This window comes from Medicago truncatula, chromosome 7 (assembly GCF_003473485.1).
Source record: "Medicago truncatula cultivar Jemalong A17 chromosome 7, MtrunA17r5.0-ANR, whole genome shotgun sequence".
NCBI classification, from domain to species: Eukaryota; Viridiplantae; Streptophyta; class Magnoliopsida; order Fabales; family Fabaceae; genus Medicago; species Medicago truncatula.
This window is the reverse complement of record NC_053048.1, coordinates 34,069,935-34,092,918: the sequence shown is the minus strand read 5'-3', so window position 1 is coordinate 34,092,918 and position 22,984 is coordinate 34,069,935. Positions and strand designations below refer to the sequence as shown.

The 22,984-nt window shown below is 32.5% G+C and overlaps 2 protein-coding genes across 2 annotated transcripts; one reads left to right on the top strand and one right to left on the bottom strand.

Annotated features, from left to right (window-relative positions):
• Positions 1–1,243: 1,243 nt before the first annotated feature.
• On the bottom strand, positions 1,244–6,455 carry LOC11433138 (protein FATTY ACID EXPORT 3, chloroplastic). Its single transcript, XM_003623582.4, has 7 exons — positions 6,086–6,455; positions 5,432–5,816; positions 3,896–4,063; positions 2,423–2,469; positions 2,282–2,310; positions 1,671–1,773; positions 1,244–1,529 (listed from the first exon to the last, which is right to left on the bottom strand). Exons 1-6 carry the CDS (start codon positions 6,296–6,298, stop codon positions 1,683–1,685), a joined length of 933 nt encoding a protein of 310 aa, XP_003623630.2. The 5' UTR covers positions 6,299–6,455; the 3' UTR covers positions 1,244–1,529; positions 1,671–1,682.
• Positions 6,456–20,766: 14,311 nt separating this feature from the next.
• LOC120577064 (uncharacterized) lies at positions 20,767–21,291 on the top strand. Its single transcript, XM_039827971.1, has 2 exons — positions 20,767–20,943; positions 21,010–21,291. Exons 1-2 carry the CDS (start codon positions 20,767–20,769, stop codon positions 21,289–21,291), a joined length of 459 nt encoding a protein of 152 aa, XP_039683905.1.
• Positions 21,292–22,984: the final 1,693 nt, after the last annotated feature.

The following is a 22,984-nucleotide window of genomic DNA, read 5'->3' as shown; positions in this document are numbered from 1 at the left end:
ATTCATTTTTTTTTTATCTTTCCTTATATATATATTTTTAAATTATCACAATTACTTTTTTCATATGATTTTGATTACACATATTTTATCATTCCTCCAAACTTATCAATTCTTTTCCGGGTTAAAAGGCATTTATTTTTAATTTTTTAGTATCTACTCATTCTTCACCTGGGGATGATATATTGAAGAATTAATGGAGCTAAAGTATTTGAAAATGTGAAAAATATATTAATATTTTTTAGCTGACTGGCTTTATTGAAATGGATACCATAATGCAAGTTAATGATGAAAATGTATGCTTTCAAGGGCCTAATAAAAGTTAAAACCATGGCAATGGAATGAACTATATTCAATTGGTGATCATGGTGAAGGGTTTCAAAAAACTATAACAATGATCGTGGTGGGTTGGTAGTGGTCGTGATGTAAGGTATACTGTATACAACTATACAAGTAGTGGTGAAAATCAGTGGTAGAGGATGGTGACTCATTAAACAGATATTGAGAGGTAGCACATGTTGAAAGGGATTTGGATTTAAGGCAGTTTCCTTTTTAGACGACTCGGTTGAAATGTGAACTGTCTAATTTTGATCGAACGAGATGCAATCTGCAACTGCAAAAGGTATATGAAAGTGAGAGCAGATAGAATCAACATCCAAGCATGGTCATGAATTCAAAATGATTGTTCCCGTTCAAAAATAGGTCTTGTGTACAACTACTCCATGGCGAGAATGAGAAATTTATCTTTGATTGATACTTAACACAAAATCTCTTAACTTCCTCCATGAACACTTGGATAAGATGGTTTAGATTAATTTTTTTCAGCTTAACCAATGGTCCTGGGGGACTAGTCTCTTGTAGTTCCTTGAGGAACTTTTTCCACTCCCCAACCCCAAAAGCACTTTGAAAGTACACACATCCAGAATTTTTTTTTTAAATAAAATCCTATCTGAATGTATATTTCCAAACTAAAATTCGACTTTTTTTTCTTCTTCCAACCGAGTGTATATTTTTTAAATCATTTGCAGTTTTTAAAAACGCGGGGTGGGTAAAGTTGCTCTCCATAGTGTATATGTGGTGATAGCTCCAACTCCATAAAAGCTCATCACTAGTCCAATCATAGTAATTTTACAATACATGATATTGCAAAATGAATATGATTTGTCAAATACTCAACTTTGTTCAACTAAGCAAATGTAAATTGTGAAATTTACTTTCTTATGGAGTGAAGAATGCAAGGAGCTACTAATTTTCAAAAATAAATAAAACCCGTTCATAATATCTCACCCAAAATGTAGTTCATTCATAAATCATCATAATAATACACTAGAGTACTTCTAAAGCAATATCATGATTTTCCAGGCTCGATTTTTCCACCCATGAACCACTAATCCTAACCATCAGCAACGAGTCATGACGACCCGGCCTGTGAATACCAAAGAAATAAATAATCACCAAAAATTTACTATGACAGTCTTCATGCAGATCTTTGGTCTTTTTATCTGATCTTCACGAAGATCTTCGATTCAACACTGAACGGCAAATAGAAAACAATTACATTCATGTTGCAAAAAGAAGTGTGTATGTTGAAAAGACGATCTTTTTCTTGAATGTTCAACTGAACTTTATTTGGACAAAAATATGATATATCTATAAAAGATGAATAGGCTAACCTTATCACTGAACTAGTTTCCTGCTTCACCTTCAAAGTTTGAACCTTTTTGTGGTTTACCTTCTAAAACCAGTCTATAGACATAAAATGCCGCTACCGCACCACTGCAAATGCCAAACAAAGTTGTTATACAGCAAAATAATTAAGTATTGTGAAAGATCATAGAATTGAACAAAAGAATGAGAATGAGCCAAATGGCATTCAATTTTCAACCTGCATTTCTGCACATTGAATAAAAAGCTAATGCTAGCTAAGTTTTCTGTTGAGTCTTTTGCAAAATCCACTGTTTTATAAACTTTTGAAAAATTTAATTTTTTAACATTCTAAATTTCCAACTAGCAATTATTTGTCAGCCCAAACGCAATGTCAAGCAGGAAATCACCGTTTACAACACTGATAAATTATAATTTTAATCCAATACTGTTGAAATTTGACTTAAACAGTAAACAGGTTATTTTCATTTAACATTGAAGTTAGACTTAAACATGAAACAGCATCAAGTGGTTGAGATTATTGGTAAAGGTTAGCATGGAAAACAAAAATGCTAGAGTAATAATAACTTCAAAATGAAGATAAAGTTATATGTAAGTATAGTAATGAAGTTTCAAGAACCTGATCAAAGCAGTGAAATAAGTTGATCCCTGGGAAAAGGAAAACAGAACAAGCAATTATCAGAAGTTTGAAACATATAGCATTGTTATGAGCATAAAAAATTACATTTTTGACAAACATTTAATATAAACAATATCTTACTCTGCCTAATACGCTGATCTCACGCAGAAACAAGATACCTGCTATAGCTGCAAGTCCAACAAGTAATTTAAATCAGCTTTGCGATGGACAAACATGCATATTTGGAAAAAAGAAAACTAAAAATCAATTACAAAATAGTTGATGCTGTTTAGGGAGCTGGATAAAAGGCACATATAAGTATCAATGGAATCTAAATAACACTTTTTTTTTCTCTGATTATATCATACTTGATCACAATTTGTCGAGTATTTAAGCTTTTTTAACAAAAGACAAATTAAAGCAGATAAAAGGCACCAATATTATATAAAAACAAAATTTATACCCTAAAATATGCAACATTTTCATGAACCAAGTTCAAGCTACCATTCCAACCCATACTTTTACGATTTCTTTTAAGGAAAAAGTGATTGAAAAGTAAAAACAATTTGAGATTGACCAAACCCACTAAATCAATCTGACCTTGACAAGATGATTTTTGAAGAAAAATATAAACCACCTAATTGGCATAAAATAAATGCAAAAATATTTGTAACATTTACAGATATTTTATAATTAAACCAAATAACCAATGATAATTGGATGCATTGACATTATTGTCAAAATTGCAATTAAAGTCAGTATGATTGCATGATATCCTACAGTTCAATACTATTGACCAATCCTATGCACACCAAAATTCATATCTTGGTGTGATTGGTGTAGGATGACCTCAAAAACTTAGGCGATTGGCAGGCTTCTGCAATTCGGATGCCCACACCTTTACTGCGGGTCTAGTGGGCGACCTGTAAATTCCATGCCCAATTTGACCTAATCTCACAACCTTCCTCCCCAACCAAATCTTTGCCAAACTCAATCCCTCATTCACTTCCTCACACGACCTTCTTCACATCAGTCCAACCCCACTCTAGTTGCAGACTAGATCCTATTTGTCGGTCTGTTTCGATCTTGCATTTCCGAAGTTTCAGTCTGTTCCTCTCGCAATTGGAGTGCTGGTTACTGTCTCTCGGTTTCAATCACAGAGCACCAGAATCTTGGGTCTGGGGCTGGTTCTCAACCCCTCTTCCAGTTACTTAATGGGCTTCTATTTCATGGGACTGTGGGCTGACTCTCATCCTCTATTTTTCCAGTCTTCACTTATATTTTCTCTATTTAGAGTTGTTAACTCGTAACTTTTAAGCTAAGATGTGGCCTTGAGACTTATGAGTTCGTATACAACCTATTTAAGTCCAATTAATTGTTTATTGTGATTCAAAGGTGGTGATACGCAAATTTGTAATTTTAGTAGGGTCTTCCAATTCCTGGATTTAAATGTTTTCTCTCCCCTTCTAATCTTGGGTGGGAGAATTCATTTTTGACAATCTTGGCGTCATATTTAGGGGACGAAAATTTAGTTTTCATATTCATATAACCCTATTTAGAATTTTTTAAAAAAACATATTCAGATTTTTTGGTTACATATCATATGATCTTTACCTGTCTGGCCCTTCAAAGCTAGAGATGAGGGCTGCCCCTTTTTATATGATTTCAGACTTGAAATGCTTAAAGCCAATAGGACACCACCTAAAATCACCCCAAACCTTATTGCTGCAATGCTTCCTGTTATCATAAAGGAAAGGAAGCCACCCGCAGATAGTAACAAACCTGCAAAGTAATAGGAATATCAGATAATATCACATGAATATTAAAGTGGATATATGGGAGGGGAAAAGGGCAACAAGATCTTTCCAGTCAGCATAGTAAAGTCATACATTAATATTTATATATGTTTACTAAATCATTTTATGAGATGACATCTGTACGATACTGATAAAGCGTTAAATGAGCAGGCCATATTATGGTAGTCAAAATCGATATCCTACATATGATTGGCACTGTGAGCGACAAACATAAATCATGTGATACATCATAACACTGATCATAAAATCATGCTTGAAATGCAAAATTACACGCGCACACACTCTATCTCACACACAATATAAATAACAACAATAACATTTAAATCACAACAAACAATTGTTTAAACTTGCAACGAAAATGCAAAACAAGGTAATATACAGCTCATAAATAACAAATTCACAACTTTAGCTAAAGTAACAATTTAACAACAGTAAATATAAAGTATTTAAATTTAAATTTTTTACAACACATAGAACTTATAAACCAAAAGCACGTACAATTCAACAAGGAATATTGTAACTTTTATTACCACGAGCCCTGTTACACCAGCCCAACACCCAGAAAGACACCCACAACATCAGTCCTTACTCCTTATAAGGACCGGTGTTGCCAAATTGCTGCCATGGCGTCATGCCATGGTTGATTCTGTCAACCATCATGCCTATACTATCTGCCATAGGCCACAATGGCATATTTATATGATAAATTTTTGGCAGCTACCATAATCTATCATCTGCCATTGATAACAATGACAAGGACTTTACCTCCATTAGAGGATAACTTTCATCAATAAGTTAACATCAATTCTTACCAGCATATTTAAGTCCTGCAAAAGGCTAATCCTTATCATGCATAAATCGCGATCCCCATTAGTAGGAGCAATACCTCCCAACATGTAAAGATGACCAAGTCATCTATCGTCCTCAACCTATTAATAGGGACTTGGCCTAAATGTGTCAATAGAGAATCTAACATCGGTTCCTTAGTTTTGCAAGTCCGCCGCCACAAGATTTTAGCCAACAACATCAATAAATAATCTAGTCCGTGGTTTCAATTTACGGTCGATGACTGCAGTTGTGGCTGCCATATCATTATTTGGAAGGTTTCTGCAACTGCATCATAACCACAACTGCAGCCACATTTATTCACAACTTTCCGCAATATTAATGATTGTTGCGTTAGTGCATAACCACAACTCCAATTTAATCCTTACTATATTCAAATGCATCTTAACAGTTTCTGCATTATTTAGGCAAATACTCCAGCCACAATTCATGAAAATAGATTCCCATTTAAAAATTTATTAACCATACAACAGCCATAAATACATACCATAGGGTATACCAACATAAAAGTCCCGAACTCCAGAAACTTTGCTGAGATCATCATCTGGGGAAGTAAAAGTTTCCACAATTTCCTTCACCTCAGGTGAATTCTCAGCAGCAGAAGAGAAATACTCTTTTCCTTCTTCGGTGATTTCCTTCGCCACAACACTCAAATCATGCCTTGCCTTATCAGCCTGTATCTTCAACTGTTCTGAAGTATCTTGCAAAACCACAATGGCCTTCTTAGAATACACTTCATAAGCCTCCTGAGAAACCCCTTGTAGCTTCAAAGCTTGTTCCTTGAATGTATCCAAAGCCTGCTTCCATGCTTCCTGTGATTCCTCCTCAGAACTAACATCATTCCCCTTCTCTACCTCAATTTCACCATGATCCTATACAGTTCAAAATCCACATTAGCAAATTCAACAACATCAAATGATTCTAACTAACTACTATCTATCTTCCTAACTATATCCCACAAATACTGTGGAAAATTTCTCTCTTTTTTCCTCCCCTCCATCTATCTATATAATAAATTTAATTGAAAATTGAAATTTGGAACATACATACATTGATTGAGCAATGATTTATGCATTGAATTTAACAAAAAGGAAGAACCCCATTTGAGAAAATGAACGAAGTTAGTTCCTTTTGGACTTACAGAGTCATGTTGAGGCGTAGAAGCAGCGAAAACGAGGGTTAAAGGTTTGGTGCGTTGATTGAGGGCATAACGAGGAAGGGAAAGTTTGAAAGTGGTGTGGCGATGTTTGAGTAAAGGATGAAAGTTTGGAGAATGAGAGAGATGGGTGTGGTTGAGACTGAGTTTAGGGTTTAACACAGAAACTGAATCCATGGTGAAACTCATCGAAGCCATTTAGGTTGAAAAGGGCGAAGGTAACGAGAGTTTGGGAATTGGAATCAAAGTAAGAGAAGAAAACAATGGAATCAATGAAATAACAACAAAAGAACTACTAGGTTGGTTGTTCGGAAAATGCAGAGGAAGTTTGGAATAATCGGTGGTTTTGTCACGTGTTGGTTTTCTTCGTACTGATATTTTGTGTTTTTTTTTTTTTTTTTGTTGGGAAGTACACTCCCTCCAACCCAAATTATATAATCAAGAGCTATTTTGAAATTCTGACCACTCGTTACACATATTTAGATATTAAAATGACTATTATTCCCTTTTTCTTTGGGAAGAGAAATTTAATTAAATATATAAAGTTTAATTTGTATACAATGTTATTGTTAAAAAACTTTTGTTACAATGTCACTAAATTACAATTAATGAGAAATCTTTTCTTCATTGCATTAGAGATTTTGTACTGTTTCAACACATTTATGGTATGCTTTGAACTTCATCTTGTTGAGTTTTTCTCTAACCCAGAGATACTCATTTGGCTTAAGCAAAGTCTCACTTTTCATAATGCAGACATTTTTTCAGTCGAGGTGTGGCGGTCTTAGAGAAACTGAAACTGGTTGATTTTTAGATACTACAGTTTTTACTTATCGTCTTGTCATGGAAGTTCGCAACTTGTTTTAACTTTCAATTCTTTTCTTTTTTGAAATGTACAATGTTTTTAATTAGTTGTTATATTAGCTTTCTCCTTCTATCGAATTTGAGCAACCCACCCCTACCCCGTCTGCCCCCCACCACTCTCAGATATTGTTTCTCTAATTCATCAACCACAAGTCTTGAGGATATATTGGTACAATGGAACTTTTCTATTCATAATTCAATCATTATTAATGTTGATGGAAGCTATTTAGGTGACCCCATTATAGTTAGATTTGGTGCTTTACTTCGTTATCCTTCTGGGTCATGAATGTCAGGTTTTACAGGTTACATTACGGGAACATCTAGTATCTCACTCATTGAGCTTCATGTCATTCAGTGAGAGTTAGTATTGACCAAGAAGTTAGACTTTCAAGTTATTATCTCCTACACATATTTCCTCCATTGTGTTCATATTCTCAAGGCCCCCAAAGAATGGATACCACAGGTATGCTACTTTGACCCCAAGATATCAAGGATTTTCTCAACTTCGACTAACTTGCTTTCATTGCTCATTCCCTCTATGTTTGAAATAATCATGCTAATTTTCTAGATAAACTTGATGCTTATTCTGCTATGGAGCTTATGGTTCACAACTCTCCTCCATCACACTTATCAGACTTCATCCTTTTAGACTATACGAAAACTTGATTCTATAGATTATAGTCTTTCTTTTTAGCTTTGCTTTCCTTTCTTTTTATTCCACTTATCTAACCTAAAAATACTAATGAAATGAGTAGTTATCAACATATCAGGGTATGTTTCCCGATCTTCCTTGATTCTTGTCTCAATATGTGATGAAGCGGAAAAAATTTGTTGTGATTTTGTTTGGAGTTCCACTGCTGATAAGAGTAAATGCCTTTTTATTTCTTGGAAAATGTTGTGTTGTACTTGCAAAAGTACAATAATCGATATTAGGGTTCAGTATTGTATTGGTCATGCCTTGAGAAGGCTCTCAAGGGTGATATTTATAGTTCTTTATGGGTATTATCTCTTATGACCTAAGCCCCAAGTAATAAGGGTACTTGCAATGGCAGATCTTGAGTTTATTTCTCGGGGGTGCCAAATAGTCTTAGAATATTTACTAAAACGTTTCAAAAGATATTCAATATTGCAAATTGGTGTTATGGTACAATTTCATGAATGTAACTTGAGGGATGCCGGTTCAATTCCCACTAGGACCATTTTTTTGTGTAAAATATGAAGAATTCGCTGAAAAAATATATAAAAAAAAAAGGTGCCATGGGGTTCGAACACGCCACATTTACTTTCTTCAAAAACCACATGACCGTTGGAACACCAATTAATTTACTATAATGTTATGGCTAATATGCTATTTATATAAATGTTGGGGGTGCAGTGACACCTGGGGGTCTCTGAAGAGATCCGTCCCTGGGTACTTGAGTCTATCTGCCGAGCTCTAGAGGCTTCTAGAAGCTGGTAGAGGCGGCGCCCTTAGAAGGACGCGCCCTAGGCCTTAGAGCCTTTCAGAAGGGCGCTGAGGCTTCTAGGAGGGTTCTAAGACCCTTTGGGAGGACTCCTAGGTCCTTAGGAAAGTATTGACGGTTCATGTACCTCTAACGATACAGTGGGATTAGTTTTAAGAACTTTCATATTGATGACCTATGAATTGGTCCAGGTCAAGATTACACAATCTAAGACATAGTTTGTGAAATGGCTTAGAGTATCCACAATGATGGTACACTAATGGGGACTTATTTAATGGACTTCACATGTGCACCTTATTTATTTATAATTTTTTAATAAAAATTCTTATTAAGGACTCAATGACTCCAATGACAATACACTAACATTGACTCCAATGAAAAGTAATTAAATAGGTTCCACTACCTTTACATCATTATGCAAAAGTAATTTATTTATTAAATTATAAATTACCTCATAATATTTAATTATAATCCCTAAGAAAAATTAAATTATAAAATATTATTTATTCGTATGAATTAAATTTCTGCCATATTTTCTAATAATTTAAAAATACAAAAATTAACATTACAAATTTTACGTTCCTTTGTTAAAAAATAATAATAATTTGCATGAATTACATTTTATTTAAAATGATAACAAATAGATAAAATAATATTTAAAACAACTATTAATAGGTACCCAATTCTTAAAATTTTACTTCTTTTTGCAAGTAGGACCAATTAATATATCTTTTATTACTTCTTTTAAACGCGTGACTTGTTAGTTGACCGTAAGAGGGAGTCCTTATATAATGGTATGTCACTTAATAGGTATCCATTTTTTCTTCCTTCAATAGGGGTCACGAAGTGATCATTCTTAAGTAAGAACCCGTATTGAAGATGCTTTTATATAAGTAATGTCTTCCATTACTTAGCAGGAATGGTTATTGAGATTTAGTTAAATATATACGTTTTTTTTTTCGTCATATGAATCAGTAAAATGCTGTAATATAGTGTGTTATGAGATCTTGCAATTGTGGAATGTGGTTAAACCTTAGCTTTACCGAAGACAAGATACACGAAAACACCAAATTCGCAATGCTTGATAGGGACGGCAATTGGACCCATATCCAATGGATATCCGCAAAAAATACCCACAGTGGGTAGGGTAAAACCCCGCTTTTATGGGTCTGGGCACGGATACGGATAATACCCATAAAATTAAATGGGTATGGGCACGGGTAAGGGTACTATACTGCCCAGACCCGTAGACCCGCATATACATATTTATATAATATCATAAATTATTTATTTATTTTTTATGTATAATTAATTAATTTATTTAGCTATTTAAGCCTAAACCTAAACTTAAACCAAACAACTGCTTAATACAATAACAACTCCATCATGCCGGTGTATAATTTTTTAGGAATATTTCGGATGTTTTCTATTTGATTAAATACCACGATTCATATTATTTTATGAGTTAATTTAAAAAAAAAAATTGGGATCGTAGTCTTATTTCATTTGTGATGTTTTTTTGTTTTTGTTTTTTCATAGTTAAAGTGTGGGTAATGGGTGCGGGTATGGGCACTTAAGTATCCATAGGGTATGGGGAAGGGGACTAAAGTTGTTGCCCACGAGGGTACGGGCACGGGTATGGGTATTTTTTATAAATACGGGTATGGGGACGGGCATTGTAGTACCCTATCCATTGGGCACCCATTGCCATCACTAATGCTTGAGCTTCAAAATATTATCTATCAAAAAGAAAGAAAAAAAACTTCAAACACAATTTGCATATATAATCAAAGTACTCATATAAAGTAGACATGGGAATGAGTTAAAGAGGCAAGAAAGGGATTTATTCGAGTAATAACTTCCAGCCTTGTTCATTACATGCTACTATATCCTTTGGTTCATTGCTAAAGCAAAGAACCGACAATTAATGGCCAAATCACAAATTTAACCCAAGCTTATGACATGATGGAGAAAAAGCATCCAATTGGGTCTAAAATGATGCATCTGTACATGAATCACTATTAAGCTATGAAGCCCGGATACTTTAAAATGGATGACGTACTGTATCCCCTGCGTATCCTGCACTGATACCTGCTCGATACTTTCCAATATGTATCCGGAGAGTATCCAAATATTAAATTTTATTTTTAAAAAAAATAATTATCCGATACGTCTCAATACGCACGGATACTTGTGTTTTTTATATTATTTTGATTTCTGTTTTTTTTTTTTTTTTTGTAAAAAATAAGAATAAAAACATTATATTACTATAATATATATATATTTCCTTTATCTTTCTTTGGTGCCAGTACGACCCACACCACACCACACCACACTTTGGCCACCATCGAGAAATTAGGGTTTAAAGCTTCTTGTGCAACCTTGTTCTTCCTCATGTTGTGAGAGAAATTGGAGTACTTTCTCTTTTATCCATTCTTAGAAAAGAAACAAAATGGATCCAAAAAGGGTAGAAGATTTGGTTTATGTGCATACTAATCTTCGACTCTTGTCAAGGAAAGAAGATGGATATAAGAAAGGACAATCAAGAATGTGGGACATTGGTGGAGATGCGCATGAACCGCTTGATGGTGTTGGAATTGAGTTAGCAGAGTTGTCTTTGGATGAACCGGATTTGAAAGCTAATTTGTATCTTGATGATGGGAATGGAGGAGAGGAGATGTAAATGTTAGTTACTTGTTAGTGTTAACTCTTAGTACTGATGTTTTTTTTTTGGATATAATGCTTCTTTTTTGGATCGATATATTATAGCACTAACAAGTTCCTTTTGAATATAGTGTAGCATTGATGTATAGCACTGATGGTGCTCTTTTTGTATATATTGCGTATGTAATTGACTAATGACCACTCTCTTAATCGTCAATATTATTTATATTTATATTAATGTGCTACGAGTCTGGTTTCTTGGGTTTGTTAATATATTTGCATATTAAAAAAATGGTTATAATTATATTGTACATTTAATTATATAATTTTTTTTTATTAATGTATCCCAGCCGTATCGTATCTTGATTTTTGAAATTTTTCCGTATCGGCGTATCGGTGCAGTATCGTATCTCGTACCCGGGCTTCACAGCTATTAAGTTTTAGGGCTTGCTAATAAGTGTCAACAGTCTTAGAAAAAAAAAAAAACAAGTGTCACAATTTATTTTAGGCTTAAATATGTATTTCATCCTTGCAATTAGGGGTCGTTTAAAAATTGGTCCCTGTAATCGCTAATCCTGACAATTCACCACTGCATTGTTTAATCATTTAAAATTTCGTCCCTCTCCCCACTTAATCACTGCCACGTCAAGAATTTGATGACGTGTCAATCACTGTTACACATGAAATTCCAATTTTACCCCTAGGTTTCCAATTCTTTCTTCAATATTTTGTCATCTTCTTAAGGGCAGAATTGGAATTTTATGTGTGGCAGTGATTAAGTTGGTCAAATGATGAAATTTTAAATGATTAATGATTGCAAGACTAGTTTGCAAGGATTAGCGAATACATGGACCAATTTTTAAACGGCCCCTAATTACAAGGATGAAATACATATTTAAGCCTTTATTTTATATAAGAAAAACATCAATGTTTGTTAAGGAACTAAAAAGGGAAATAAAATAAGAGTATTATATTGTAAAAACCAAAATTTAAACTTTTAAAATAGTGAATATACAATTTTCAAAAGAATATTTTTAATTTAAACTTTTAAAATAGTGAATATACAATTTTCAAAAGAATGTTTTTACTCCAGAAGTCCTAGCTCAACTGGCAAAATGCCGAAATTGTTAGGCCGGATGCCATGATTGGGGTTCGAACCCCGGTACCTCCACTTGTGTGTGTGAGTTTATAATGGTTTTGCCATTTCGTCTATCTACCAAAAAAAAAAAAAAGAATGTTTTTACTTTTGTTTTTTAAAAAAATTTGCCTAACTTTTATGTGTTTATCTTTTTTGTTTTTATTTTTTGAGGAAGAAGATTTTGTTTTTATTTATCGCTTTTAAATTTAATACGACATTAATTATTCTGTTATCTATAATGTCCATGATCGTCTTAAATAATTTGAAGACTTTATTCTAATCTTAAAAATTGAACCCCTAATAAAAAGAAGTACCGAAAAATGTTATCCTTTATTTAAATTGTAAATAACATCGAAAAACTTAAAGATAAATTTGAAAAAAGTTACATAGCATGTCATATTTTAATTCAGAAACTGAAATGTATGCTTAATCTTTATATTAAATATATGCTAATTTTTACTATTGGGTACTTAAAGATAAACTCAGATTTATGTTACTGGGTTGCTAGAAGGGAAAAAATATTTTAAAATAGCAAAACTAGCTTGTTAATAAAATTTAATTCTTAGTTTTTGATAAAAAAAAATTAGTTTAATATTAAGATTTTGCTTGGTATAAGATATTAAAATTAAAATATAATAGTATTTAATTACAACTGGTCAGACTTTTAAACCTTGATTTCAGAATATACCACCATGAAATGGAGGGAATAACTCTCCAACTCTTGGTTTTCGGATTTGGATTTTAATTTGGCAGTTAAGCATGTTGATGGTTTTTTTGGTGCTGCTGTGTTTTCAATTAAGGTAAGCTACTCTAGTTTTGACATCATGAAGGAGGATACATTGGAAGATCCCAGGTCTAGAGCAAAACTATGTAAAACATCATTCTCAAAGTATGAACAATATATTGTTAGAAACTTGCTCTTCAAGGTCTTCTTAATTAGCATCATGGTTCATGCCTTCCAACTTTGGCAATTGCAAGTTTTTCTGATATAGTGAATCCAATATAGTTAATACTTATAAGCAAGATATATCCCGGTCCAGAAAATCTATGTCACCAATTTTCTCTTACTATCCCACAAATGTCACTCATAACTTAATATCTTCTATTGATTTTTATTTTTCCAAAATGGAAAAATGCCAATCTCATGTTATTAATTCAAAAGTTTGTGATAGTTTCCTTCCTTGTCAAATAATTGAAATTCACCCAATATATATGGCAGCTCGTAAGCACTTATGATATTCTATCCCAAACAATCTTACAAGCACTGATGTCATAAAATAAAGCCCAAATAAACTATACATAAGTCAATCCAAACAGGAACAAATTTAGAAAAATTATGTGCTAATTAATTCCAAATGTAAAAGAGTGATTATGTTTTTCTTTGCGTATTTAATTGAGGTTTCTAACTAACCAAGATTATCTATTGTTGTCAAAGTTCCACTAACACGATAAATACACATCACTCCCAAATAATTCAATCGGAGTAGTTGCTGAACCATACCACAAATAAAATAACCTTAATATCATTAATTTGTCTAACAAATTTTATATATCGAATGTTTCAGTGGTATCATTCTTCTATTAATTTGTTCTTTTAATTTTTCAATTGTTCTTTTAATTTCATGTTCGCTTTGCCTTCGATTCCAACCTTATAATCACTAACTTCACAAACTCATCATAACTGTCTATTAAATAAACAAAAAAAAGACACACACACATAACAAACATCAAAATATCAATATAACATATATCTATTTTCTACAAAAAAATGGTTTCATCTTCAATACCATTTCTACAAAAATATACCTAAACTACATAGATCTTCCTGTACTAAATTCCCACATCTTTTAAACCTATGATCCAACAAACTCCTCCCTTTCGATATGGTCTTCATAGCAGCCCCATCAACTCCAGCTGATTAGATTTAACGACGAATAAACTCAATCGCCCAAACCATTATGTGGTGATTGAGTTTATTCTCCATGAAATCCAACCACCTTGAGCTGGCGGGGACTCTAGTAACACCACCGACAGGGTGGAGTTCATTGGATCGTAGGTGTAGTGGAGGCAGGAATTTAATACGACAAAGTATGCAATTTGCGTAGATTTTTGTTACTTTTGAGTTGAACATGTAGTGTGATTAAACCTTTGCTAAAATCATAGATAAAAGAAAAGAAGAGAAATATTATTGAAGGTAAAGCCATTTTTCGAAAGAGAAAAAACAAAGGAAGAAGAGAAAGAGTGCAAACCATGTTATTACATTGTTATTTTTATGTTTGTTATGTTGTGTATGTGTATATTTTTCTGAGGTTATTTTTTATTAATAGATAATTAGATGGTGAAGTTAATGATTATAAGTTTGGAATTGAGGATTTAGAAAAAAGTATAAAGTCAGAGCATCAAGGAAATTTTTATTTTTTGAAAGAAGAATATCAAGGATTATTAATATAACAAATTCATCCTCTAAAAATAGGTTACCGCAATAAATTCATGATTTGATATGAATTTTTAAATTAATCGTTGATATTAGACTCTAAAATGAGTTGGTTGCTCTAACGGATAACATGAAATTAAAAGAATAATAATATCTTTAGACCTCAAGTTGTAACAATGATTTCCCCAATTATGCACGCCTTTCCGTTCATAATAACCACATTCTCGTCGATTCATTTAAAAAGCTTTGTGAAAATTGGATGATTCAGAAGTTATGCACACACATTGAATCGATCCAGCACTGTTTATCTGCACTGAATTTGAAACTTAGTATGTAAAAAAGAAAGAACTGAACATGACAGAAATATTCGTAACCAAATAGGATTAAAATTAAGAGTTTGTTTTTAAGACTGAATCATGATGACTATGATTTCTGTTTTCTACTCTTAAATAGCATGTTTTTGCTGCTAATATGTTTCACTTCTACGGGTTATATTTGAGAGTTTGTTAAAAAGATATGAATAGTAAACGATGTCGGGTGTCCCATGAAATAGTAAAAAAAATCTCACTTTTTCCTTAAATCCTAGTTTTTTTATGTTGGGAAAATGCTACATCACACCCTTTATTCCTACATCCTATTGTACACTCTATGTATTAGGGATATTTTTGTAAGTTCATCTCACAACCACACTTTATCTTCTATTTATGTGGGGTCCAGGTTGCCTCATGTCAGAATTTTATGTGGGTGTAAAGGATGTATTGCCACATGGGGTGGTACATGTATCATCATGTACCATAGGAAGAAGCCAATGTCAACACAAAAGAATGAAATGTTATGCTAGAGCCTAGGGGTGTTCGCGGTCCGGTTTAGATCGGTTTTGAGGTTAAAAATCAATCGATCCAAAATAAAAATCACGTGCGGTTCGGTTCGGTTTGGATGATTATGTTAAAAAAATCCGAACCGATCCGATCCAAATATATGCGGTTTAATTTGGATCGGTTTTTGGATATCCAAAGTGTAACATGTAATTTTTTTTTTTTTAATATTAATATTACTCATACACAATAAAATAATAGGTTTGATACAAAATATGACACAAATTTATTAAAATAGTTAACATTACACAATAAAAATGATTGATTATATTTGAAATAGATGAAGTAGTAATAATATAGATTAAATTAATGCAATATATAAGATTAAATACCAATAAGCAATATATTAGTGCAATATATAATACTAATAAAATAATAAATAAGTATAAAAATTTACTTTTGCGGTTCGGTTTGGTTTTGAAAACGCAATCCGAAATCCGATCCGATCATAGCGGTTTTTTCAAAACAACATCCAAACACATCCAAAAATATTCGGTTTTTTGCGATTTTCGGTTTTTTTGGATCAGTTTGCGGTTTTATTTTAGATCGGTATGGATTTGAACACCCCTACTAGAGCCAATTAATGACTTTTAGGATATGTATATGACTATGACTTTTTTTGTTTTTGACAAAGACTATTATGACTATGACTAATGGCAATGTTTTTTTTTATCTTTGTTTTACTTTTTTGGGTTAAATTTAACCATAACATTAACCTCTTATTAGTAGACCCAATCTCTTTAATTACTCTCATTTGTTTCTGTTTTACTATGGGTATTGATTGGGTGACGAATTTAAGTTGGCCGTTAAGTAGGTTTGTTATATGGTGTACAAGTGTGTGATAAGTCTTAAATCATGCATAAATTAAAGTAACTTATACCATTAGATATTTAGTTTAAATAGAATATGATGAAACTTACTCATCCAACACTGAAAAATAAACTTATGCATAATACATGCTTATTAGACAAAACTTTAACGATATTATAACTCTATAGTGAGACAAGCTTTTGCAAATATATTTTTAAGATGATTTGCTAGGTGTTTGTAATGGTTCACTTTCTCTAAATTAAAGTGGACATTCTTTTACATATAAATGGTGCGCATCATTTGAATTAGTGTGCGCACACTAAATATGTGTCGTGTTTGTTGGATAATCAAGTGTGAGTGATTATGTCCCACATCAATAGGAATGGAGGAAGCAAAGGATATATAAGACATGAAACCCATAAATCCACTGCCTTAAGGTTTTAGGTAAGAGTGTGGTGTTTAAGTCTCTTATAGTCTTGAACGTTTGGCTCATTGCCGCTCCCCGAACTCCCCAACAATGTTAACCATATGATAATTGTGTATTTGGATCATCTCCTCTTCTACTTTCTCTATGCAAAGCAAATGTTGAACACAAGCAATCATCTAACTTCATTAACTAAATTGGCTTGGGAGAACTCTTTTGGACTGGGTTAATTAGGTCTACTCCTTCAAAGAATCAGTTCACTCCAAGTTACCAACTCCTACGAGGACCATAACATATATTCGGCCTAGAGTCAATTGTCTCGACTAGGGTTTGGATCCTAAGACCCTAATCTCACCACTACCAACTGTAGCGGAGCCACAACCCACACCCAACAAAAAAAATCAATTTTTTTTTATAAAAAAAATTATTAAAGTATCTTTCACTTTTACATAAAATTACATCGTGGCTCACCTTCCACTTCAGTATAGGTTAGTATTACACATTCAAATTACTCAAAATGCGTAGATAATTACTTTGCATTTTTAAAGTATGTAATTTTATTATTTAATGGTCAATTTTGTGCTTAATGTGTAAAACATAAATTGTGTATATAGTTTATTTTTATGGCCTATCCATATATATATATATATATATATATATATATATATATATATATTTTCTGATTTCACCACTTACTATAAAGGCTAACTTATGGTTGGGACACATTTTTCTAACTTAAAAAGCTCGCATATTCGGCACACGTTTACTTGATCGTCATAGTGTTTGTAGATACACACCGCTTCTTTTACAGAAGCTGCTCTTCAACGTCCATCACCTTTATCCTGTCAACTACCACTCAAGCCGAAGATGTTAGCTTGAAAAGAATTAATCTTCAGATTATTTCTCAATCTCAAGTAGCCAAATTCTGATAATTTTAAGGATAAAGTCCAAAAGAAAATATTAAAGGATGAATAAAAATAGGGGAAAAAAGGTGTTTGAGGGTATTTGAAGCAAGCAACGTGGAGGCATCATTTGGCCTAAACCAACATATCCTTGTCACCTATGGGCAATAAATTCTTCCCACGAGGCATCAATGTGTTCTGATCTACACTCTTAATTTTTGAGTAAGTTACATACTATGAATAGTTATGTTACACATGAGTTTTTTTTAAAAGGACGTTACACATGAATTGTGCTCTACAACTTGGTTTGATAATGATATTTTCATTTCTCTAGAGTAATATGCATGTTTGCTATAACAAATAGTTTGCCCCAAGAAATTATGATAGTCATCGTGATATTAAACATGTATGTAGAGATGACACATTTTTTGTTATTATAAAAATAACATTGGTATTCAATAAAAAAAATATGTATGTCTAGTAATTGATCTGAAAATTTCGGGCTCAAACTCTGTTGTTATGTTTTAAATCTTTCATATCGTTTTATTTCAAAAAAAAAAAAAAAATCTTTCATGTCGTGTATTAGACTATGACATTTATTGTTTTAGTTTTATCTCTATGGGAAATGTTAAGATGTATCTTTAAGGTACAAATTAAAAAGTTAAAGATAACTTTTCTTTTTTTTAACTTGTGTATTCATTGTTGTAAAAGTTAAACAATTTATATTTTCAATACAAAATTTATTTATTATTTTCTTTTTTAGTTGTTTAACTTGTGCCCTAAGAGCACAAGTTAACATGACCCTATCTTTATTTATCTATGATATTTGTATTAAAAAGTGAAAATTTATAAAATAATTAGTGATTAAATTAAGAATATTTTATATCAATATTATCTATTAAATAAATTCTTAATTTGTGTCCAAAACCTCGAAGAATAAAAAATATAGAAAGAAAGGAGTGGCATTCTAATTTCTTTTCATATCAATTAAAGTTTACATAAGTTAAATCCATAAGAAAATTATGAATGATTCCCTTAAAATAATATTAAAAAATAAGAATTATACATCAACAATAGAAAGAATTCTCTGTAATAAAAAAAATAAAAGAAATATTTCAACCCTAGCTCTTACATTAACCCTCCGGTCACTATTATAAACAAAAATAAACATTTAGATTTTTGTTTATAATAGTGACCTGAGGATGTAAAAGACAAATCTTCACCAAAAAAACCAATATTTATAATATTTCAATATAAATGATGCAATACTCCTGAATTCCAATATTTAAATTCCACACGTCACTAGATAGTTTTACGATATTAGTTCTATTTAAGAGGCTTTGAAACAATTTTTAAATGATTGAATTCGTATATAGTTAAAAGATATGAGTTCTACTTGCGAGACTCTTAAACAATTTTTAAGTGATTGAATAAAAAATGATCTTATTTATCCTAATTTTAGATATTTGCTATTAATGTCGATAATAATCATTAAAGAAACATGCTCTTGTAAAAAAAATGCTTTTATGGATGAAAGACTCAAGTGTGTGTAGTATGTGGTTAGTGTTAAACTTAAACCACTCAATAACTTTATACCCTATTTCATATTTTATAGAAATAGCTTATACATAAACACTTATATGATAAGCACTTATGCTACATGCGCTTAACTAAGTTGTCTATCCAAATATGGCCTTTATGTAAGTATATTTGTCATTTTCAGTGATATTACTCACAAGATGAGATGATATATTCAATGACATTTTGCACTTTTATTTGATTATTACCGGCAAGTATGCATAACTGGTAAATGTCATCAGTGAAGAATACTATAACATGTTTCTATCTTAAGATGGTGAGCTTGCATGACTGCACAAATTCAACTTGCATGGTTTTATATGGCTATAGCTTTACAAAGGGAAACTTTACATAAGTTAGAGTTCATCATGATAGAGTATCTTCTCCAACATTTTCTTCTTCTTACAACTCCAATTGCATCTGGTAGAACACAAGGAGTTGAACAAAGCAAGCCTCGTGGATTGAAGGGTTACAATACTTGAAGTGGAAGGAGATTTTGAGAAAACAATAGCATAACCATCATCCATATTATCCATTCCTTCAAAAAATACCTGCCACAAAAGGCTTCCAGCTCCACTCCCTCCTTTCTTTGTGGAGTTTAGGATTGAGCTGTAAACAGTGCTTATTAGTGTGTCTCTATATGTTGAGTTGTAGCCAGATCCTTGGATGATACACCAAACTCAGAAAAAACAACTGGCATTCCAAGATACTTTTCAGTATCCTCAATGTGTGCATCCATCCATGATTTTACAAATGAGATATGTGTATCAGCAATTTGTAGTGAAACCCTTCAAACAAGATAATTGACTTAGTTATAAGCGACTGTACTATTCATGTCAAAAAGTTTGCATTTTAGTAAAGAACAAAACACATTATTAAGTAGACAAAAATTCAAAAACCAAAAAATAAACGCAAAACCTAATCCAAATAGACATAAAACAACAATAAGGCACACCAATGAAATTATCTTCACAAGACAATCAACAATACCAACATTCTCAAAACAACAAAAAGAGATAAAACAAATAATGAACAACAACATAGATACAAATATAAGTAATATCAATAATAATGAAAGTGACTATTAATCAATTACATATTTTGATAATAAAAAACCAATTTTATAAAATCAATTCTTTCAAAACTTATTTTCATCGTCACAAATATACACCGAATTATGTTGAATATATTAACTATCAGGGGCGACTACACCCCCCCAGCTAGTCTGGGCTGGTGCCCGGGCTCTGCTTCTACTTTGTTTGGTAAAAGCCCAACCCAATAGCCCAATTCCTATTAAAAAAAAAAGGGCAGAATTGTGTTATTGTTCAGGCGCGCATAGTAAAAATAAACTATTCTCCTTCATAGTAACTCGACTCTCCCTCTCTTCTCAGTCTTTGTTTCACTTTCTTCTCCTTCAGTTCAGAATAGTAGCAAGACTAGAAGGGAGGACCGTCACTAATCTTCACCATTACCGTGCCGAGATTTTTTATGTTGCTATTGACAAAATATGTCTGGAGATGGATCATCGCTTTAGGGAAAGAAGTAACATTGTACTTGATTGCTTCTCATGTCTTGATTCCAAAAACTCTTTCTCCAAGTTTGATGTTGATAAGCTTGCTCGTCTTGCTGATATTTATCATGTAGACTTTTCTGATGATGACCGTGGAACAATAAGGGAGCAACTTGACACTTATGTACTTTAAATGAAAAGGCATGCTTCCTTTTCTTCTTGTGAAGATGTTCAAAGTTTGGCTATGAAGATGGTTCAAACTGAGAAACATTTGGTATTTCCATTGGTCTACAAACTCATTGAGTTGGCTTTGATATTGCCGGTGTCGACAGCTTCCGTTGAAAGAGCTTTTTCAGCAATGAAGATTATTAAGACTAAATTGCGCAACAAGATCAACAATGTGTGGTTGAATGACTTGATGATATGTTACACCGAGCGGGAGATATTCAAGTCACTTGATGATGTTGATATTATTCGAACATTCACTCGAAAGAGGTCGCGGAAAGAGCATTTACCTCCTAATTTTATTTAGCACGCTATTGACAGGTTATATTTCATCTTTCTTATTTTAAGTTGTACTTTTGTTGAAAAAATGACGAACCTCTTCTATTTCGATTTATGACTATTTATATATATTATGTCACATGAAGTTGCGATAAATTTTTTGCCCAGGCTCTATGAAATTTCTGGCTCCGCCACTGTTAACTATTAAGTAGTGGAAATTTTGCTGCCGCCATCTAATTTGGTTGTACTTTACTTTTGACATCAACATGGCACCGGAGTTAAGATCCTCTCCATTTAATCTCTTCTTCATTTATTCGATTTGGAAAGATATAGACACAAAAAATCTTGAAAATAATTAATAGTGGTAGAACTCATTTAATGATAGGACACACCGCTTATTTTTTGTGTCTATCTCTTTCATAATAACAATCTCCATTTATTTTTATAAATGGAGAGGATCTCAACCCATGGCATCGATGGCAGATAAGAATCCAGATTAGGAAAAAAGATGCAAAAGAAAACGGAGAAAAGTTTGGTTAATGAAATATGCAAACTCTTTGTATTAATCAAGGTAGGATATTGTAAAATGAGTAAAAAGGTGATTATATCTATATATAAGCATCACTTACTACTTACCAATCTTGCTAATACTTAGTACATAATCATATATCTCCAATAAAACTAAAGAGTATAAGAGGGTTCACTTTTTTTATTTCGTTAACCAATAAAAACACTTAACGAAATCATTTCCAAATAAACAAAATTCAAAAGTCAAACAATTTTAAAATCACAACCATGTGAACGTGATTATGTGACTTTGGTGGTGTTTTTAATCAACAATCAACAAACACGATGACAATAAACAAGGAAGCTAAAGGGTGTGTGAAAACAGCAAAACGTGACAGTTCATTAGTCTTGTACTTTCTTGCCTTCTAAGGCAAATAGTTAAAGGAGTCAATTTATTAGACAACATTGGGCAAACAAAGTCAATTCAAAGCAAAGGACTAACTGAAGAAAAAAGAGAGGAACCAGCTTGGACCCCATAAATGAAAACATAGTTGGTGTTTGAACTTTGAAGCTTGAAAATAAGCATTAGAAAACAAATTAAATGACCTAAAAGAAAATGACTTCATGTGGATTCAATTTTTCCTTAAGTGGTATGATTATGATGCCTATGGCTACTTGTGTAGTGCATGTTTGACAAATATGTTTCACCGATCTAAACATCTTATGTGATCTAATATAGGTTCTAACCAGTAACCTAAAATAACTAGCTTGCTGCATGTTTAAATTTACTATGGGTATTGGGTGAAGAAATTTAAGTTAGCCGTGAAGTAGGTCAGTTATATGGTGTACACATGGCGGTAGTAATTTGGTGACATTGAGGTGCCAATGTCATGTGACGTTGGCCAACCACAATGTCACAAGTGTGCAAAAGGACAAAAAAATGCTTGTTAGGGTTGTCTTTTTTATTTTTTAATTAGGGACTAAAATTCAAAATTCACTATATTTTTAAGAATGAAAAACTTATTTAATCCTAAAATGTATAGTCACAAATTTGAGGGGAATTGGTGGGTTTGGTTTGGTGTTGGAATCTCTAGTGGAAGAGACTTTATTTTATGTGGGAAGAAGAATATCTTGCCAATTTTTTGGGTTCTAAACCGCTCTAGTCGAGAATGCTAGGAATAAAGGAAAGTCATACAACATCCTTGCCAACAAGC